Source organism: Lepus europaeus, chromosome 13, assembly GCF_033115175.1.
Source record: "Lepus europaeus isolate LE1 chromosome 13, mLepTim1.pri, whole genome shotgun sequence".
NCBI classification, from domain to species: domain Eukaryota; kingdom Metazoa; phylum Chordata; class Mammalia; order Lagomorpha; family Leporidae; genus Lepus; species Lepus europaeus.
Window position 1 is genome coordinate 24,566,862 of NC_084839.1, and position 20,584 is coordinate 24,587,445.

At 43.6% G+C, this 20,584-nt stretch overlaps 2 protein-coding genes across 4 annotated transcripts in view; one reads left to right on the forward strand and one right to left on the reverse strand.

Moving 5' to 3' along the window:
- Nucleotides 1-20,584, reverse strand: part of RBKS (ribokinase) — a 108,685-nt gene that overhangs the window by 47,048 nt on the left and 41,053 nt on the right. For all 3 annotated transcript variants that reach the window (XM_062209181.1, XM_062209183.1, XM_062209182.1), the window contains exons 3-6: nt 18,736-18,799; nt 17,750-17,812; nt 13,229-13,393; nt 5,709-5,800 (exon numbers count right to left, since the gene is read on the reverse strand). In XM_062209181.1, coding sequence (XP_062065165.1) covers nt 5,709-5,800; nt 13,229-13,393; nt 17,750-17,812; nt 18,736-18,799 — 384 coding nt within the window. The remainder of the gene's footprint in view (nt 1-5,708; nt 5,801-13,228; nt 13,394-17,749; nt 17,813-18,735; nt 18,800-20,584) is intronic.
- The window catches only part of BABAM2 (BRISC and BRCA1 A complex member 2), a 531,071-nt gene continuing 527,112 nt past the window's right edge, over nt 16,626-20,584 (forward strand). The window contains exon 1 of the mRNA XM_062209180.1: nt 16,626-16,754. The gene's annotated coding sequence lies outside the window, so the exon portion shown is untranslated. The remainder of the gene's footprint in view (nt 16,755-20,584) is intronic.

The following is a 20,584-nucleotide window of genomic DNA, read 5'->3' on the forward strand; positions in this document are numbered from 1 at the left end:
TCTAGGCTTCCATGTTCTCAGTTGCACAGGCTTCGTGAACTTGACCCTGTGCCTCAGGTTTCCACCTTCTGTACAGATCCTTTCTGAGTTGGTTATACTGTGAGGTCACTTTTTTCAAAAAAATAAGTTTTGCTTTGCTCTTCAATACTGGGACCACTTACGTCTGTCGAGTTGAATGGTCTACTTCAGAAACACTGACGTGTCTCCTCAAAACCTCTTATAAAAGTATTCTTCCATGACAAAATCTTTAACCTAACAAATAATGCTACAAACGTCCATGCACCCACAATCCACCTTTAACAAGTCTTCACATTTTACTTCATTTGTTCCAGATCTCTTTCTTTACAGAAGCTAAATGATACAAATTATTTAGCAATGTGCTTTTTTCTCCTTAACATTTAATTAGAGTTGACACATGTGGTTCTATTTCTTTGTTTCTTTTTAGCACCCAGTATTTCATACTGTAAACATCCCAGTTTCAATAAAATCTATTCTTTTGATGGACATTTTGATTTGTATCCATTTTCCTCTTTTACAAGCAGGAAAATCTTGGATGTTCTCATCATTTATAGGTAATCTGGTTTTTTCCCCCTCTGGCTATTTAAAAATATTTTTGCCTTCATTCTTGATTTTATGTGGTTCTATTAGAATGTTCACAAATAGGGAGTTTATTTATTTATCTTATGTGTCTCTTTTATATACTTTTGACCTGAGGACTTATGTCTTTTTTAAATTCTAGAAAATACCCTGCAATTTTCCCTCTAATCTTCGTCTTTAGCTCCCTCTATTCTCTTCAATAGACCACGTATTGGTGTCTCTCAGGCTATCATTCTCTAAATTCTTCTGTAATATATAAAGAGATCTTTCTTTATGTGTTGCTTTCTAGCTGAATCGAGCTTGCTACTCTAAGTGAATTGATCGCGATTCTCTCTTGGGGCAGGCATTTAGCCTGACAAGATACCTGCGTCCCATATCCAAGTACCTGGGTCCAATGCCTGGCTGTGGCTCCTGACTCCAGCATCCTGTGAAATGGACCCTGGGAGGCAGTGGTGATTTCACAAGTGGTTGGGTTTCTGTCACTCACATGGGAGAACTGGATTGCATTCCCAGCTCCCCAATATGGTCTGGTTGGGTCTGGCCCTGCCCAAGGCCATTAGGGGTGTTTGAGGAGTGGGCTGGTAGATAGGAGTACTTTGTCTCTCTCTACCTCTCAAAACGAAACTTCAAAACTCTTTCAATTAACCAATTCCAATCTAATATTTATTTTTTAAATGAGTGATTTTAAAAAATTTCTAGCGTAACTTTCATTTTCAAGACTTTTAATTAGTTGTTTTTCATATTCATACACCATTGCTTTCATGGAGGTCTTCCATCCGCTGGTTCACTCCCCAACTGGCCGCAATGGCCGGAGCTGCGCTGATCTGAAGCCAGGAGCCAGGAGCCAGGAGCCAGGAGCCAGGAGCTTCTTCTACGTCTCCCACGCAGATGCAGGGGCCCAAGAATTTGGGCCATCTTCTATTGCTTTCCCAGGCCACAGAAGACAACTGGATCAGAAGTGGAGCAGCTGGGTCTCGAACTGGTGCCCATATGGGATGCTGGTGCTTCAGGCCAGGGCGTTAGCCTGCTGTGCCACAGCGCTGGCTCATCATACTTTTTAAAAGTTTTTTGTTGCCTTGTTTATTACTTTAATTTTACCTTGGACAAATTCATCTTTACCCTGATTTTCTGGGTAAACTTCATAGTATTACTTCTTCATTTGCAGAGTCACTCTGCTCACTGAGAGTTGGAAAGTCATCTTCACACTTCAGCTCCCACAAGGCTTATCCCTACGAGATTTATAGTTAACATCCACCAGGCCCCTGAGGGTCTCTAAATCGGAGCCAGGTTTTATACTGGCAATGTGGGCTTCCTTTTCTATTGCCAGTCCAGTCTCTACGTGTGGTTAGCTTGGCTTCCCTACTTGTCAGAGGCAGCTGTCTTTGTCCCCTTATCTCCTCACGCTGTAGCCTCTGGCAGCAGGGGCAGCAGCTTCCTCTTCCTGGTATTGTTAGCAGGGGAGCCCTGCCCAGACTGGGCACTGCTCCAGTCTCCATGAGTGGTTCGCTTCTGTGTCTCTTACCCACAGGAGGTGAGCTCCTACCACACTCTGCCTGCTGTGGGGCTGGTGTATGGCACATCACCCAGACTACATAGGTGGAGTTATTTATCTTGTTTTTGGGCTTGTGACTATTTTTAAATGATCTCTTAACATTTATTATTTTTTTTTTAATTTTTTTTTTTTTGACAGGCAGAGTGGACAGTGAGAGAGAGAGACAGAGAGAAAGGTCTTCCTTTTGCCGTTGGTTCACCCTCCAATGGCCGCCGCGGTAGCGCGCTGCGGCCGGCGCACCGCGCTGTTCCGGTGGCAGGAGCCAGGTGCTTCTCCTGGTCTCCCATGGGGTGCAGGGCCCAAGGACTTGGGCCATCCTCCACTGCACTCCCTGGCCACAGCAGAGAGCTGGCCTGGAAGAGGGGCAACCGGGACAGGATCGGTGCCCTGACCGGGACTAGAACCCGGTGTGCCGGCGCCGCAAGGCGGAGGATTAGCCTGTTGAGCCGCGGCGCCGGCCTCTTAACATTTATGTATCAGTGGTTTGTGTGTGTGGAGCAGAGAGAGAGTGTCTTATGTATAACTTTACACTACTGTGATGAGAACTCATCCATAGAACCTTAAAGCTTTTAATGTTTTTCTTTTTTCAAAAAAGATCCACTTTACTTATTTGACAGGCAGAGTGACAGAGAGAAAGGGAGGGACAGAGAGAGAAAGAAATCTTCCATCCGCTGGTTCACTCCCTGAATGGCTGCAATGGGGCTGGGCCAGGCCAAAACCAGTAGTTGAACTCCATCCAGCTCTCCCACATGGTTGACAGGGCCCAAGTACTTGGGCCATCTTCTTGTGCCTTCCCAGGTACTTTAGCAGGGAGCTGGATCAGAAGTGGAACAGTTGGGACTTGAACCAGTGCTGTGGTATAGGATGCCAGCATTGCAAGCAACAGTTTAACATAGTGACTACAATGCTGGCCCCTGCTTTTTTCCATTAAGTTTTTTTTTTTTTTTAAAGATTTGTTTATTTATTTATTTGAGAGGAAGAGTTACAGACAGAGAGAGGGAGAGACAGAGAAAAGAGGTCTTCTATCTGCTAGTTCACTCCCCAAATGGCCACAACGGCCAGAGCTGAGCTGATCTGATGCCAGGAGCTGTTTCTTCCAGGTCTCCCATGTGGGTGCAGGGGCCCAAGCACTTGGGCCATCTTCCACTGCTTTCCCAGGCCATAAGCAGAGAGCTGGGTCAGAAGAGGAGCAGCTGGGACAGGAACTGGTGCCATATAGGATGCTGGCGCTGCAGGCGGAGGCTTAACCTACTACGCCACAGTGCCAGCCCCTCCATTAAGTTTTTGAGGTCAATTTCCTTAAATATCAGAGTTTGTTCACTTAATAAGTAATTACTATGTGCCAACTATATGCAGGTACACTACAGCAGTGTTATTTCCCAAAGATAATTGTGTTAATGTATATTAATTATTAATAATTATATACTAGTATAATATATTTACATATTTATGATAGTGTAACATTTCTTATGTATTTTATAACATTACACATTATTAATTATAGTATTAATAACTGTATAAATTACATAGTTATAATTATGTAATATATAGTATTTCATACAAACTATTTTTATACCACGATAATGACAATCTGCACAGATGGGGTGCCAAAGGCGACCTTCCTGCTTTAGTCAGTAGAATAGGGTTGGGGCAGGCATTTGGACCAGCAGTTAAGGGGCCTGCATCCTGCATGGAGTGGCTGTGTTCGACTCCTGCCTCTGGATCCTGCTAACACGGACCCTAGGAGGCAGCGGTGATGGCCCAAGTCATTGACTTTCCTGCCATATATGTGGGAGATCTGGATTGAGTTTCTGGCTCCTGGATTTGGCCTTGGCCCAGCCTTAGCCATCACAGGCATTTGGGAAGTAAACCAGTGGATGGCAGCTGTCTCTCTGACTCTCAGAAAAGAAGAAGAAGAAAAAAAAAGCAACAAAGAAACGCAGGATGGGGCAGAAAGAAGTGATGTTGTGTGACTAGTTTTAAAAGCCAACATGACTTCCGCCTGGTGCTCCAGCCTGTGAGGCTGGATCCCAGAACCCAGCTATACCACCATGTGAGGAGGCCCGGGCCACAGGAGAGCTCACAGTGTCCTGGCCAGAAGTCCCATGATGCCTCAGGCACCAACCAACACCGAGCGTGTGAGTAAAGGGGACTTCAAGAGATCCCAGCCTTTTGAGTTTTTCCAACTAAGGCCCCAAGCACTGCGAAGCACAGACAATGCATGCTGGGCCCTATCTGAATTCCTGGTGCTCAGAAATGACTATAACGAGACGAGGAGTAACTGCTGTAATCTACCACATTGCGGGACAATTTATTACACAGCAGTAGATAGCTACGTGCACAGGGAAGGTCATTTGGGATAGCCTAGTAAATAAGACAAGATGCTCTTGTCCTCATGAAACCTGCAATTAATGCAGAAGACAGAAGGAACGAATAAGTAATAGGAGGTGTGATGAGTGTCGGGGGAGCAGATCCAGTACTCGTTAAGTATGTAGCAGGGAAATCTAAGCCAGTTTGGCAACTGAGGGGTGATCCAAGTTCTTGTTATGAAATGGTCACTATCTCCCACAAGTCCTTTTTCCTAGCACAATGCCTGGCCGTGGTGGCTGTTCAGCAATATTGCATAACCACTGTGGTTTGTTAAAATTAGTTTCCTTGTCACAGTCTTCTTTTTGTATCCTCCATGTACTGAAAGATGAAATTTTCACAAATACAGCTCAAGAAATTCTATAAACCTTCATTTAGCCTTTGACCCAAATGGAAGGTTAACTATTGTAGTTCACCGGTTACTCTCTGCATGCTGCATTCACGGGTGTGGATAATATGCCCTGGTGGGAAAGAATGATGCTCTAGTGCTGTAGGACCTATGAAAAGGGAGAGATAGTGAAATGTTCTTCCTAAAAATACTTAAGAGCGATCCAGTATCAGTACACTGAAAGGTACTTTGTGAGATGCATACATTATGGTCCTCAGGTGGACTCAGAGGTTGCTGCCCTATTGGAACTGCCTCAGAGGCCTTTTCCATGGCATCAGTGGAGAACCTCAGTTGGTCCCCAGTGCTGTCATGGGGTCTGTACAGCTGTAGGCAGCAGATGCTCTGCTTAGAGAGCCCAGGTAAAACAGAGGGCGCTCAGTCAGATTTGAGTGTCAGTAAACAAGTTTTACAGTATAAGTGTATTAGGATGGTATTGTCTATCTGAAAGTCAGGTTTAGCTAGGCAGTCTGTATTTTATCTGCTAAAGTTGGCAACTCCAATACTAATTAGTCTGTAGAAGATGGAATAATTAGAAAAGAAAATACAAGACCAACTGTGTGAGGGCGCGGGGGGGGGGGGGGAGACTAGCGTCAGCTCTGGTTTGGTAAGTGGCAGGTGATGGCAGGGACTCAGAGAATCATCATCTCTGCTGCTGGGACTTAAAAATGTCCTTTTCTCCCCATTTCCCAGTAAAGTGAAGAATCACTTTCACTGTGCCCAGGAATTCATGTTATCAAATGGAGTTGTTAGCTCCGCCTCCTTGCTTTATCGACTCGCTGAACGACTGGAAGAATCCACCCTTACCTCACTCTCATTGCAGCAGAACACACTGGAGAGGGTGTAGAAGCGGGGGTCCAGGTCAGCCAGGGCAGGGGCTGGGTTGAACAGTGTTTTCACTGTGGAAGAATGGAAGAGGGATTCAGTGGTTGTTGCTCCTAATATTCATTAGGGAGAAATCTCCAAGGTCCGTCATTTTTGCTGTAATTATTTAGTTACAGATGTAGAGAATTCTAAAGTCTCAACTTCCATGATAGCCTAGTACCAACTCCATCTTATTTTAATTTCTTTACATTTCACTTTACTACATTTCAGCTTCAAGGGCAAGCATCAATATTTACAATCAACCTGATTGCATAGCGAAGGTGGGGACTACAAGAACATTAAAGAAAATAAAAACACTGTGGCACGAAAGGACACCGTGAGTGTGGCTAAGCTGGTGAACACTTCTGGGTTCACTCTAAGTGCTTACTTGCAAGCCCAGCTCATAAATCCATTTTCTAATGAAGAAATAAGATGATAGAAAAAAAAACCAAAAACAGTTCAAAATTTTCCTGGTAAGAAGGAGAAGTAAGGGGCAGGTGTTGTGCCACAGTGGGCTAAGCTACTACCCAGGATGCCTGTAGCCCATATTAGAGTGGCTGGTTTGAATCATTGCTACTTTGCACTTCTTCGTCTTCTTTTTTTTTTTTTTAAGATTTTATTTATTTATTTGATAGATAGAGTTACAGAGAGAGGCAGAGGCAGAGAGAGGGAGAGGTCTTCCATCTGCTGGTTCACTCCCCAGATGGCCTCAATGGCTTCAGCTGAGCCAATCTGAAGTCAGGAGCCAGGAGTTTCTTCTGGGTCTTCCATGTGGGTGCAGGGGCCCAAGCACTTGGGTCATCCTCCACTGCCTTCCCAGGCCATAGCACAAAGCTGGATTGGAATAGGAGCAGCCAGGACACAAACCGGCACCCATATGGGATTCTGGTGAAGCAGGCAAAGGCTTAGTTCACTATGCCACAGCATGGGCCCCTACTCTGCACTTCTGATCCAGCATCCTGCTAATGCACTGGGGAGATAGTGAATGATGGTTTAAGCGCTTGGGTTCTTGACACTCATGTGGTAAACCCAGTAGGAGTTCCTGCTTCCTGTCTTCACTTGGCCCATACCTGGCTGTTGCAGGCATTTGGGGGAGTGAACCAGCAGATGGAAGATAACTCTCTCTATCTATCCTTCTCTTTGTCACTCTGCCTTTTTTTTTTTTTTTAAATTAAGACTTATTTATTTGAAAGGTAGAATTACAGAGAGGCAGAGGCAGAGAGAGAGATGTTCACTCCCCCAATGGCAGCAACAGCTGGAGCTGGGCCAATCCGAAGCCAGGAGCCAGGAGCTTTTTGCGGGTCTCCATGGGGGTACAGAGGCCCAAGGACTTGGGCTATCTTCCACTGCTTTTCCAGGCCACAGCAGAGAGCTGGATCAGAAGTGGAGCAGCCGGGACTTGAACCAGCACCCATATGGGATGTCGGCACTGCAGGCAGTGACCTTATCTGCTATGCCACAGCGCCAGCCCTGTCACTCTGCTTTTCAAATAAATCAATATATTTTAAAAAAATAAGGAGAAAGCTCATGTGCATGTGCCTCTCAAATATATTTGCTTATGTAAACAAACAATAATTGCTTATGCAAACAAACAATAATTGCTTATGTAAACAAACACTCTTACACAAAAGCTTATATTCCTGGCTTCTGTGAACAATCTTGGAATATTGAAAAAAAAAAAGATTGACAGAGGAGGAGAAATTCAGTCAGAGGCTGCATGTTAGCATGGGCTAGCAGGCTGCGAGAGAAGGACAGGCAGAGCAAAACTGGGGAACCAGGGATGCCACAGCCACTGTGGAGTCAGGAGGCGTGAGCTTCTCGGAGGAGGAAAGTGAGGCTCGTGTGTAAGGTCGTCCCTGGGGACATGGGTCCTCTGGCTTTAACGTCAGGGTTTGGTCCTCTCTGAAAGACTAGCTGCTCTAGGCCAGGCCTCTGTTCATGGCAAAACACGCCTCTAATCCCAGCCCTAATATCTTAAACAGACTTTGGTGTGTAAATATGTAAGTAAATATATATGTACATTAAAGTCTTAGAAATCACTGTACGGGAAGTTCTCTGTCAAAACAGAGATCCACTAGAGGACTCAACTAGACAGATTCGTCTGCTTTTCCTCAACCCAGGCCCACCGACTTATGTGTTACATCCCTCTTAACCACAGACCTGTAAAGTCCTGTAGCTGCAGTTCTCAGAGACTCAGAAAGAACAGTGGCTCACAGACTGGCTGCACATTGCATTGCTAGGAGAGCTTGTTAAAATGCATGATTTCTGGCCACACCTCAAACCCAAGGAATCCGAACCTGGCGGGGAGGGGCTAAGGTCAGGGAATCCGCACACTCACAAGTTCTCCTGGAGCTCTCACAATTCCAGCCTGGCGCTGATCCACTCTCCATTCTCGGGAGATGCTGACCAGCATGTGGTGAGTGGAAGCCACCCACCACTTTGGCCTGGGGAGGCTCCCTAATCTACTTCCATAGCTTCCTTGGGCTTAAGATTGCGGTTCAGTCAGTGGGTCTTGTCCAGTAGAGGCTATCACTCTCCCCACATTTTTGCAATGTTAGAATCCATGATGTCCACTCACAGAAAGTCAATGGAATAGTTTTGGCTGCTTAGACTTTTTGTGCAGGGCCACTGTGCAGCTTGAATTGGAAAGTGGACATGAAAGCCCTGTGCAAAATCCGAAGTGTTACTTGAACATAACGGATTATTACTGCCATTACGCTGTCCTTTATACACAGCCCACCACACCCGCCTGTCCACCCTTCCTTTCTGCTTTCTGTTGGAGTTCGTTGCCAGGCAACCGTCTCTGTCTCATTGGTTGTCCCACTTCTGCAGGGTCTTGGATAAGGTCCTCATTGCCCAGCATTTTAACACACCCACCTTGGAGGTTTTTAGAATATACTGTTCCCTGTTTTCCCAAAGTATTCAACTGAAACACCTTGGCTCATCTAGAGTGGGATGGCAGGGTAGAACCATTCTCACAAAAGTTCCTTTTCCTTTCTTTCTTTCTTTTTTCTTTTTTAATCAAAAGATCCCTGATCTAGCAATTTCTTTTCTAAACCTATCCTACAGAAATCTACCAGCACGCAGAGATGATGTTTGTGCAGTTCCGTTTCTAACAGAAAAAAACAAAGCGAAACCAACACATCAGAGGAGACTGGCTAAAAAAAAATTGTCTAAAGACATCTGATACAACACTGTGCAGCTGTTAAAAGGAAAGAAGTGGGGCTGGCACTGTGGTGCAGGGGTTAACCTGCTGCTTGGGATGCCGGCATCCCAGATCTGAGCGCCAGCTGAGCTCTAGCTACTTGGCTTCCAATCCAGCTTCCTGCAAATGCTCTTGGGAAGCACCCCCACCACCCACATGGGAAACCTGGAACAGTAGAGTTCCAGGCTACTGGCTTTGGCTTGATCCAGCTCCGGCTATTGCATCTGGGGAGTGAATCTGTGGATGGAAGATCTTGATCTCTCTCTCTTGCTCTGCTCTTTAAGTAGATGAAAATAAAGAAATAAACATAAAAGTATGAAGTCTATCTCTGTTTTGTGAGAAAGGCTTTTATAATTTATAAGTGAAAAAGGTAGTTCACTATCCTCACCCCTTTTTAACAAAATAAAGAAAGCAAATTGGGACCAGTGCTATAGCGTAGCAGCTAAAGCTGCAGTCTACAGCGCTGGCATCCCAAATGGGCGCCAGTTTGAGCCCTGGCTACTCCTCTTCCGATTCAGCTCTCTGCTATGGCCTGGAAAGCAGTGCAAGATGGTCCAAGTCCTTGGGCCCCTGCACCTTCATGGGGGACCCAGAAGAAGCTCCTGGCTCTGGATTGGCTCAGCTCTGGCCGTTGTGGCCATCTGGGGAGTGAACCAGTAGTTGGAAGACCTCTCTCTCTCTCTGCCTCTTCTTCTCTCACTGTGTAACTCTTTCAAGTAAATAAATAAATCTTAAAAAAAAAAAAAAGCACAACTATATAGGCATTTATTATTTACTCATAGAGAAGAGAAAAAAGTCCGAGAGATGTTTCATTAGACTAACAAGTGATTAGCTATAAAGGGTTGATGGGAATAAACCTAGCTACAGATTAAGTGCTGGCCATCATGCAAAGACATCATTCTTAAAACATACAGAGTATGTCACATTAAAAACACAGGTGGGGCCGGCGCCGCGGCTCAACAGGCTAATCCTCTGCCTTGCGGCGCCGGCACACTGGGTTCTAGTCCCAGTCGGGGCTCTGGATTCTATCCCGGTTGCCCCTCTTCCAGGCCAGCTCTCTGCTGTGGCCAGGGAGTGCAGTGGAGGATGGCCCAAGTCCTTGGGCCCTGCACCCCATGGGAGGCCAGGAGAAGCACCTGGCTCTTGCCCTCGGATCAGCGCGGTGCACCGGTTGCAGTGCGCTGGCCGCGGCAGCCATTGGAGGGTGAACCAACGGCAAAGGAAGACCTTTCTCTCTGTCTCTCTCTCTCTCACTGTCCACTCTGCCTGTCCAAAAAAAAAAAAAAAAAAAAAGTTTAAATTGCAATACTTTCACTTTGGTAAAGACAGGAAGAGAGAGTTTTAAGACAGTATATTCAAAGACGGAGGATCTTTTCCTCTGTATTTTAATAACTGATAAAGTAACCTAGTTAATTTAAGTTTCTTATGAGCCATAAAGATAAGGGATCCAGGCCATAAGCCTGCAGGCAGTGAGCACGCAGAGGGCTTTACCATTTCTCCCAGAGGTGGCATAATTCTGGTCGGCACCAGGCCACCTTGTGGGCACAGGGTAAGGCACTCAGCACTCAGCAAATCATTTACTTTGGTCTCCCTGCTTTGTGATCAGTCCATGGTGACGTAAGAGGCACGTGAGAGCTCTTGGACCAGTTCTCTTGCTTTACAGAAGAAATGGAGCCCATAGCAAGGAACTGACGGACGTGACCAAGGTAAGTGATTGATTCTGGATTCAAAGCCAAACCTCATGATTCCCAAACTGGAGCTATCCTTTCCTTCCATTATCACTCTTCTCTCATGCGAGAATGAAGATGTTGTGAGCACACACACACGCACACACACACATTCACACACACACGCTGATTGTGGTATGGAACCTAAGCTATATCTGCCCAGTACCAACCAGATAAGGACCAGCTGACTTGAACAGAGAAAGCTGCCTGGCTGTAGGGGTTCTGGACAGAGAAATGTGTGTGTGCGTGAGTGTGCACATGTGTGTGTGTAGGTAACATCACGGAAAATATTCCAGACCCTCTTTTTCTCCAAGCACTGAAAACACTCAAAGCGTGGGCCGCATGTTGGACAGGGTTAAAACGGATGGGTTTTACTTTTCTAGAGACACTTCTTTTTTTAAAGTGTGGTCTGGGAGACAGAATGTGGGTCCTGGAGTCTGAAATCCTGGCTTCCACACTTCTTCAAAGTGCGATGTTGGCTGAGCAAATTAGTTAACAGCTCTCTGAGTCTCTGTCTCCTGACCTTCAATCTGAGACAACAATGCCTGCTACATCTTTGTCACGAGACTTTTCTGAGAATGAAATGGACAGGAAATACTTTCTATAAGCTGTAAGGTACATATAAATGCAAGGCATTACTACTCATAATATTACCATACAAGAAAATCCTGCAGCATTATTACTAAGGCACACTGGCTCTTAGTTAACAGTGTCAAGGAGAAGAGGGGACCCGTGGCCCCATCACTCCCTTCCAGGAGGACCCCAAGTCCTCCAGTTCAGCGGGAAGAGCTGTGCAGCAGATGATAGAGGAAGTGTTTCCAAACCCCACCCAAATGACAGCAGAGCCTGGGCTGCCCGCCTCTCCGGATTCCTCCAGCCACACCTGTGGATGGGTAGCTCCTCAACTGTGGTTGCTGAACCTTTCTCTCCTCTACCAGGTGGGCAGAGAACAGGAAACTAGACTAAGAGGAAGCAGTGATTCCTGAGAAGCAAGGGACAATGGTGAAAAAGAGAAGTGACATGAGAATGTGCTTTGATCCGTACAAAGAAAGACGGGAGCAGGAGCGGCACGCTGCGTTCACGTCACCTAGCTGAGATGAGCGTGGTGCAGACACTGCTTACTACAGGCATCAGGCTCTCTGTGACACTCTGAGAAAATGGAACTGCATGGGGTTTGGCTTACAATTCTTTCTGACAGCTTCGAGTCCATTAAAAATACATTAAATGTCAGTGAGAATTTGCCATAGCATGTTGTTTTGCCAAGAGGGAAATTTGTGAAATCAGGACATACATTTTAAAATTCTCCATGAAATCATTTCAGCGACTTACACTGCATTTATGGCTATGGAGAACGCTATGCATGCTGGGAGAAATCACTTCTGTAAACACACACACCCCACAGTTCCTTTTCTTCTTTTTCAGTTTTGTATCTTGATGAGAAAGTTTTATCTGGAAAAGTCAAGGTGGTTCTCTCTCTATTCTCTTCTTCACATAATTCACAAAGCTACTGCCACACTATCAAAAAGAAGCCATTGTCTCAAGAGTGGCTACTTTATTTTCATTTTTGTGACCAAATGGTGCTAGATCAGGATATTATTCTGATTTTAATTTAGAGAGAAGTGGATGAGAGGGAAGAAAATTAGGATTTTCTGAAGTGTACCGTATCATGCTTGGCATCATTCCATTCTTAGAACAACTCCCTACGTCTGAATTTTGCAGACAAAGTGCACAGAAATCAGATACTTATGCTAAGCCTACCAAACTACCAAGGGACAGGAATGGGATTCCCGCTCAGCAGATGCTTTCCCAACTAGTCAATGGTGAAAAAGAAGCAAATAGAAACTCTCTGGATTTTAAAAATCTGTTTATCTGTAACTTGGTGGGAGTGCGAGATGGGGCGTGGGCGGGAGAACAGATGCATCAAGATTAGCCATGGGTTGAACAATTGTTGAAGTGGGTGATGGCTTTAATTATACAACCCTGTTTGCTTTTGTTGGTTCGAAAATTTCCAAAATCAAAGGTCAAACAAAAGAGCTGTTCAATGGACACAGACAACATAGAATGTATGACACATCAGTAATCTCTTGTTGTTCATTGAAAAGATGGTCAAGTTTTACAAAAAGGAGAAAGAACTGATATCTCAGACTCATTTACAAAAAGGAAGTGGTCAGGGATCACACGGGACACGCAGCTGGACCCCTGCCTTTCAGGGAACACACTCCTCCACCGCCGAGAGGGATTCATGGACCGCGGGCTGCTTTAGAGAGTCGAATTACCACCGGTATAATCTCTGCTAAGTAGACTGGAGATTAATATTGAAGGATGTCGGAAATGCTACTTGAGTTATTTTTACTCTATTTGTAAGTTTTTCTAACATTATCAAGAACTACAAGAAGACAGAGAATCTCACAGATGGAGGAAAGAATATTTTACCACAGAAAAAGTATTGCTTTGCTTAACTTAAAAGGTTAACTTTAATTAAGACAGCGATAAAAGCTTTTACGGAAAGAATGACAAATATGTAAAATTACCGCCACTGCTGCGGGCCATTGTCAGGGCTTCCAAAGAAGTAGCTGGAGTTATTTCTAGCTGGCAGATCATCACTTTGGCTCTGCTAATGACATTGGCTGCTTCCCTCAGGTCTTCAGTATTCAAAAGTAAATTTGCTCCAGCCACTATGACGATGATATTCTGGCCTATAAAGAAATTCTGCATATTTTTATTAAAGCCATACAAAGCCAAGAAATGATATTTTGTAATGTTATAATCATTCTGATAAAGTCACTATACAAAATGAGTATTAATTTTAATATTTCTAGGCCATTCAGGTTAGATTTTGTGTTCCAAATACACCTTTTTCAATATCTTTGTAAGATTTATATTATTGGGATCATTGTGAGCGATATCATAAAAGGTTTCTCCTATCAGTTTTGTTATACACAGAGAATATTAGTTCAGAAATGATACACAGTACACTTTAAAATTTTCTTTTACAGGGAATAGGTACTGTGTATATGGTACAGATTCTGAATTCTAAACGACAGATGCCTTGTAGATGAGTATAAATAGGAGTGCATTTGTAGGATGCTCGAAACTAATGCTCTGTCGTTTGCAAGCAGTTCATGAGTATATCCTATGGTTTTCTAAAAGTGATTCTGTCAATTAAAATACACTTTATAATATGTAACAGATGGAAAATTGTATCAGACAGAGAGGGATGTGTGGCCTATCCTGTACTGGATCAAACAGAGAGAAACAGGATGAAGGAATCTGATATATTCTCATCACATGGACCCACGCTCTACAATCCCACCTACCTAGGGGAGAGGCATGTTCTATCTGCTACTTTTGCTAAAAACTTTAATATTTATTTTTGTTAATCTGAAAGGGGGGAGGGAAGAGGGGAGAGGGAAGAGGGGAACAGGGAGAGAGAAAGAGAGTTTTCCCTGTCCCCATCTGCTGGTTCATTCCCCAAATGCCTGCAGTAGCATGGCTAAGTCCCACCAGCAAGAGCCAGGAATTCAGTTGCACTCTTCCACATGGGTGGCGGCAACCCAACTATTTGTGCTATCAGCTGCTGCCTCCTGGGGTATAAATTAGCAGGAGTTGGGAGCAGAGTCTGGAACTTGGACCCAGACAGTTTGATATGGGATGTAGACATCCCAAGTGGCATGTCAAGCACTGTGCTAAATGCCTGCCCTATGACAGGTGAACTCTCAAGAACTATGCTGCTTTGGGGCTGGTGCTGTGGTGTAGTGGGCTGGGCCTCCTTCTGTGAAGCCAGAATATCATGTGGGCACTGGTTCAAGTCCAGGCTGCTCCACTTCCTATCCAGCTTTCTGCTATGGCCTGGGAGAGCAGTGGACGGTGGCCCAGGTGCTTGGGCCTCTGTGGCTATGTCTGGAGACTCAGAGGAAGCTTCTGTTTCCTGGCTTTGGATTGGCTCAGCTCTGGCTGTTGCAGCCATCTGGGAAGTGAACCAGCAGGTGGAAGACCTTTCTCTCTGTCTCTCCTCTCTGTCTTTAACTCTACCTCTCAGATAAACAGAATATTAAAAAAAAGAAAAGAACTGTGCTGCTCAATATGTTTGCCATGGGCACAAGCCATATATGAGTACTGAACACTTGAAACATGGCTTGTCCAAACTGAGATGTGCTTTGGAGTATAAAACGCCAGTGGAGGGGCCAGAGCTGTGGCACAGCAGGTAAAGCTGCCACCTGCAGTGCTGGCATCTCATATGGGTGCTGGTTCTGGTCCCAGATGCTCCACTTCCAATCCAGTTCCCTGCTAATGCACCTGGGAAGTCAGTGGAAGACGGCCCAAGTTTCTGGGCCCCTGCCATCCAATTTGGAGACCCAGAAGAAGCTCCTGGCTCCTGGCTTTGGCCTGGCCCAGCCCTGGCTATTGTGGCCATTTGGGGAATGAACCAGCAGATGGAAGACCTTCCTCTCTTTCTCTCTCTCTCTCTCTCCCCCTGTCCTTTCTCTCCCTCTCTGTAACTCTGCTTTTCAAAAAAAATAATAAACCTGTAAAAATTAAAAAATAAAATTCCAGTGGATTCAAAGATAGGACAAAGAAAAAATGTTAAATATCTCTCAATTTTAAAAACCATAAGTAAATTTTTTATTACAAGTTGAAATAATATTTTGGATATACTGAACTAAATATATTGTGAAAATAGCATTTACCCATTTCTTTGTATTTTTAAAATGTGGTTCCTGGACGATTTAGAATTCTGCGTTTTATTTCCACTGGACAGCACTGATCGAGGAATGAGTTACGGCAGACATTTTTATGCCCCAAGCTGCTTGTGCTGATCCTGTATAGACATCTCCTAAAACTACCTCTGAACACCAAATGCTAGCCGATCATCTTACCACAGACCTGTTTGTTGGCCACGAGGAGGACTTCGTAAGTAGGGATAGTTCAACAGAAACCCAACCCCAGGCCTGGAAAAATTCAAAATACCCACGCACTGAAGGACAGCATCGCCTTCTTTTTCTCCCTCAGTGACCTCGCTCTCTTGTTGGGGTCAACCGTAGCGTCTATGTGGCTGACATCCAAGTCTGCCTCGCTGGCCTGGCCTTGGATGCTGAGCAAGAAGCCCGGGACTACGGACGTCTGGTGGCCAGTGTCACACGGCGGGGTCATTCATGCTGCAGACGTGACTCGTCAGAGCTCATCATTGTGCCTTGCACACTCACTCCTGCATTACTTCTTCATGTCAAGGAGCTGACTGCCTCCTCTCTGTGTCTGCCTTAGTGCTTCTGCCACAAGCCATATTCTGAAGGCCATTACCATCCGCTACAACTCAGGCAGAGTCTGCCACAATACACACTAAACACATAATGTTAAATTAATCCTTGAATGGAAAATGCAGATTTTGTCTCACAGATAAGGAAGAAAGAGAACTTGAAGATACCCTTGGAATAAAATAAGAGGCTTAAGACAAGGAGTGAGCTACTGTTGACAGCAATAATTACTTAGAATATAGCTTAACGTAATGAACACAGACTTTCTATTGTTAGAATGAAAACATTTATCTACTGCTTTTAAGTGGAACTTTTTTTTAATCATTGCAACTTTAGAATCATTAAAGTCTAGATAAAAATACCATATCTTTTATGTGAAATGAACTTACAAAATTTCATTACAGTAGTCACCCATCATCCATGGATTTGCTTCCTGTGGTTTTAGCTACCTGTGGTCAACTGTGCTCCAAAAACATTACATGGAAAATTCCAGAAATAATGCATAAGTTTTAAATTATGCACATTCTGAGTGGCATGATGAAATCTTGCACCATCCTGGTTCATCTAACCCAGAACATGAATCATCCCTTTGTCCAGCCATATCCACACTGTAGACCCCATGCTTACCCACCCATTAGTCACTTGGCTGTCTTGGCTTTACCAGATTGACTGCTGGGATAATGCAGTGCTTGTGCTCATGTAACCGTTATGTAGTAATCTAATGCTATGTCGCAGTGCCTCTGTGGTTCACCTTACTTCATCTCACTATGTAGGTCCTGTATCATCTCACAGCGTGAGCAGAAGGGTGAGTACAGTACAGGATACTGAGAGACAGAGAGAACAAGAGAGACGCTATATCAACATAACTTTTATATAGTATGTTGTTATAATTGCTCTATTGTATTCTTATTGTTGTTAATCTTGTACTGTGCCTAATTTGTAAATTAAACTTCATCATAGGTATGCATATATAAGAAAAAACATAGGACAGATAGAGCTCCATACTATCTGTGATTTTAGATAGTTTTGGGAGGTTTTGGAACCTTCCCCTGAGGATAACGGGGAATTATTGTATAAATAAAAGATATGTTGTGATAAATCCTCATTTAACACAATGCACACAGTGCCAAGGTTCTGTCCTAGGTACCTCCAGAAGGGGTTACTCCTTCTGAACATTAATTCTGATTTAAAAAAAATCCTATGTAGGTGTTTTCATACTTAAAGATTTGGCAGAAATTATGAAAACTTGACAGTTGTTATTGTTTTTAAAGGTAAATGTTTCAATTACAGCAAAGCTTGGTGGTAGACTTAGCTTTATGTATAGACTTTTGAGATCTGATTGCTGTTTAAAGAGCTGACAAACTGAACACTAGGGATAAATTCTAAGCAATTAGTAGCTGCCATATGCACAGTAAATATTCTATAAATAGTATTCATCCAACACTCTTTTGCACCTATTTACATTTATTTACCTCGTGTAATAGAAATGACAGATGAATGTTTGATGGCTTTGAGATACAAATATCAATTCAGAGTTCACATGAAGGACTTATCCAGGATATAAATAAGACCTGGAAGTGACTACAATGCTGCATGGACAATTTTATATTTGAATGATCAACATGGGAAGTACAAAGGGAAACTTATTTACATTTGGATTGGAAAAACCATGCTAAATCATGGTGTTGGAGTGCTGGATGTGCCAAGAAGTCCCAGGACTAGGACAAAAATGGATGCTTCTGATCTGGTCTGGAAATCAACTGTTTTATGAAATGATACTCCAATATGTGAAACCCGTACCTTCATTATTGACAATTATAGAAGCAGTTCCTGTAGCAGCATCTTTAGTCTGGTATGTAAATTCTAAAAGAAAAAAAGAAAATTATAATCATGTACATGCAGCTTGGCATGGATAATTTAACAATTCCAATGCAACACTAATCCTTGGAAAAACTTTTTAACCTTTAACCATCTGGAATGATAAAAAAAAAATAAGTAGTGCTAATTTATACCCATCACCTATACAATGAGGAAAATAGATGTCTTTACATTTCGTTACACCTTTTCTCTACATTAGTTAGTAACAAAGCCCAAGCCACCAATTTCCCTAAGTTATTCATGGTTGTATACATATGCATTTTTCGAGGCCAACACATTTATTTTCTTCACTGAAAGAAATGACAGACTTGAGATTAAAAAAACAACAACAAAAGGTCAAACATATGAAATGAACTTGTTTGATTTTCTTCATTCCCATAAGCTTTGTGTGTCTTCAAGAATCATGGCTTGGCATACATTAAAAAAAGTGTTGATCAGCCAGCCTTGGGCAGCAGCAAAGAAACCTGCACCGGAGGCAGAAGACCTGCATTCTAGCCCTGGCTCTGGCTTCAATGAGCTGTGTGCTGTTAAAAAAGTCGAAGAACCTCTCTGGCCTTCCGTGTTCTCTTCTGTGACGATATTCTCAGCCTTGATGGTTTCTATGCTAAAACATTCAATGACTTTTCTCAAAATATCTTTTGTGAAGGCAGCACCTGTTTTCTTTTGTCGCTTGTCATATATCTATGAGATGAAGGTTTATAAACTCCTATCATTTTATTTCCATCTGGAGGAATGTACATGAAAGAATTAACCAAAAGACATTTAAGCAAGACAAGACAAAGCCGTGCATAAAAATTCCCTGGCCACCAGGGGATGATCTAATAATTCTATTCTATACTCATTTTTTCCTGTAACAAGATCACAGAAGAAAGTTATAAACACCAACTTTAAAAAAGATGAAATTTTACCTGTAGAAATACCATTCTGTTTTAAGTTTTCTATATAATCATTGCCAAAAGAATCTTTGCCAACCTGTACCAAAGAAATGATGAACATTAGAACTTTTACATTTACTAAAATGCTACAATGTAGTTTTTAGAATACTTAGCATTTTAAAAGGGCATATCTGCACAGTACTTTATAAACATTAACTAATTAATTTTCTTAATGTAAGATGTTAGACTTGACTTCAGCCCAAAGAATTGTTATATATCAATGTTTTCCTTAAATCCTACTAAAATATGAAGCATTTAATGACTGCCATGAGTTCTATAGCTTCAATTTGACTGCTTCATGTGACAATTTCCACTGAGAACTAGCTTATAACAAGTCTCAGCTGTTGGTACTTCACTTATAAATGGGGCACTTCTGTAATGATTTGTCCAGTGTTCTAGAATCTTCTGACCTTTTCCCTTGACTTTTGCATGGGGACAAAGAGGAGGGAATTTTCAAAGACCTTGCTAACTTGAGTAACTTAGTATGGTGGGACTCTGTTGTGTTTGCATCCTAGCATCCGTTCTGCTAGTGGTACTTCAAGTTTTCCTTCGGATACCCATTCCTTTTCATGTACAGACAACATGACTGGACTGGCTAGGGAACCTAGGCCTGATGTAAAAGCATGTTCCATCACCTCGGTCACAGTGATGGGTTCACGAATGGGTATGTGACCCAAATCAACCCTGTAAGATTCAATCCTGGGAATTTTATTGAGATAACTGGGGGAAACAGGCCTTTGTCCCAGTGAGACTGCTACTTGTAAGAGAAGGTCCCACGGGGATCACCCTGTTTAAACAGCCTGAATAAAAACAAACATAAAGCAGGAGAGTGACAGAGACGCACGTAGACTCTTGATAACCTCACGCACTCCTGAGCTGCCTGCAGTCAGCTCTACCAATGGTTTCACAGTTACAGGAACCAAAACATTCTTGTTTTTTTTTTTTTTTTTCTTAACTATTTTGAATTGGGTATCTATGGCATGTTACCCAAATATGTCCTGGTTAGCCTCAAAAGCTGATCAGCCTGGTCAAATCCTGAACCATAATTCATGTAGTTGTGCTTCTGGCTGGATCCAAGTTCTTGCTTTGTGGTCCATGCTGGTCACTGGATCATTCTCTATTTTTGGCAGAATTGTGTGTATCCTAATGATTTAGTTATTCCCATAGTTCTCTGAGAACAGCCTGGCCAGCCATCCCCAGCTGCCAGGACTTCAGGTCTGTGTCTGAAATCTAGAAGGCCATGATTGCCAGGCTTTCGATACCAACTGCCGGCATGAGCACCTGGCCCTCCTGCTGCCCATTCCAGGCCACTCTGGTGCTGTGACCACTGTCCCAGTCAGGACGACCCCTGTGCCTTCTGTCATACCTCTCTGACACTAACCACTGGTCAGCCTGACCTCTGTGGTTCAGCCTCCGGCAGAGACTGTACACTGATAGGCTGAGAATCCAATCTGAACCCTGGTTGTATTCTGTTTACTGCTTAAAAAAAAAAAAAAACACTTAATTTTTAAAAGTAGTTTTAGATTCTCATTAAAAGTGACGAGAGTGTAAATTCCCCTATACCTCTTATACCCTACCCCGAGCCTCCCCTGCTATCAACATCCTACACAGGGTGGTACTTTTTTTTTTTTTTGACAGGCAGAGTGGACAGTGAGAGAGAGAGACAGAGACAAAGGTCTTCCTTTTCCGTTGGTTCACCCTCCAGTGGCCGCCGCAGCTGGTGCGCTGCAGCCGGCGCACCGCGCTGATCCGAAGCCAGGAGCCAGGTGCTTCTCCTGGTCTCCCATGTGGGTGCAGGGCCCAAGGACTTGGGCCATCCTCC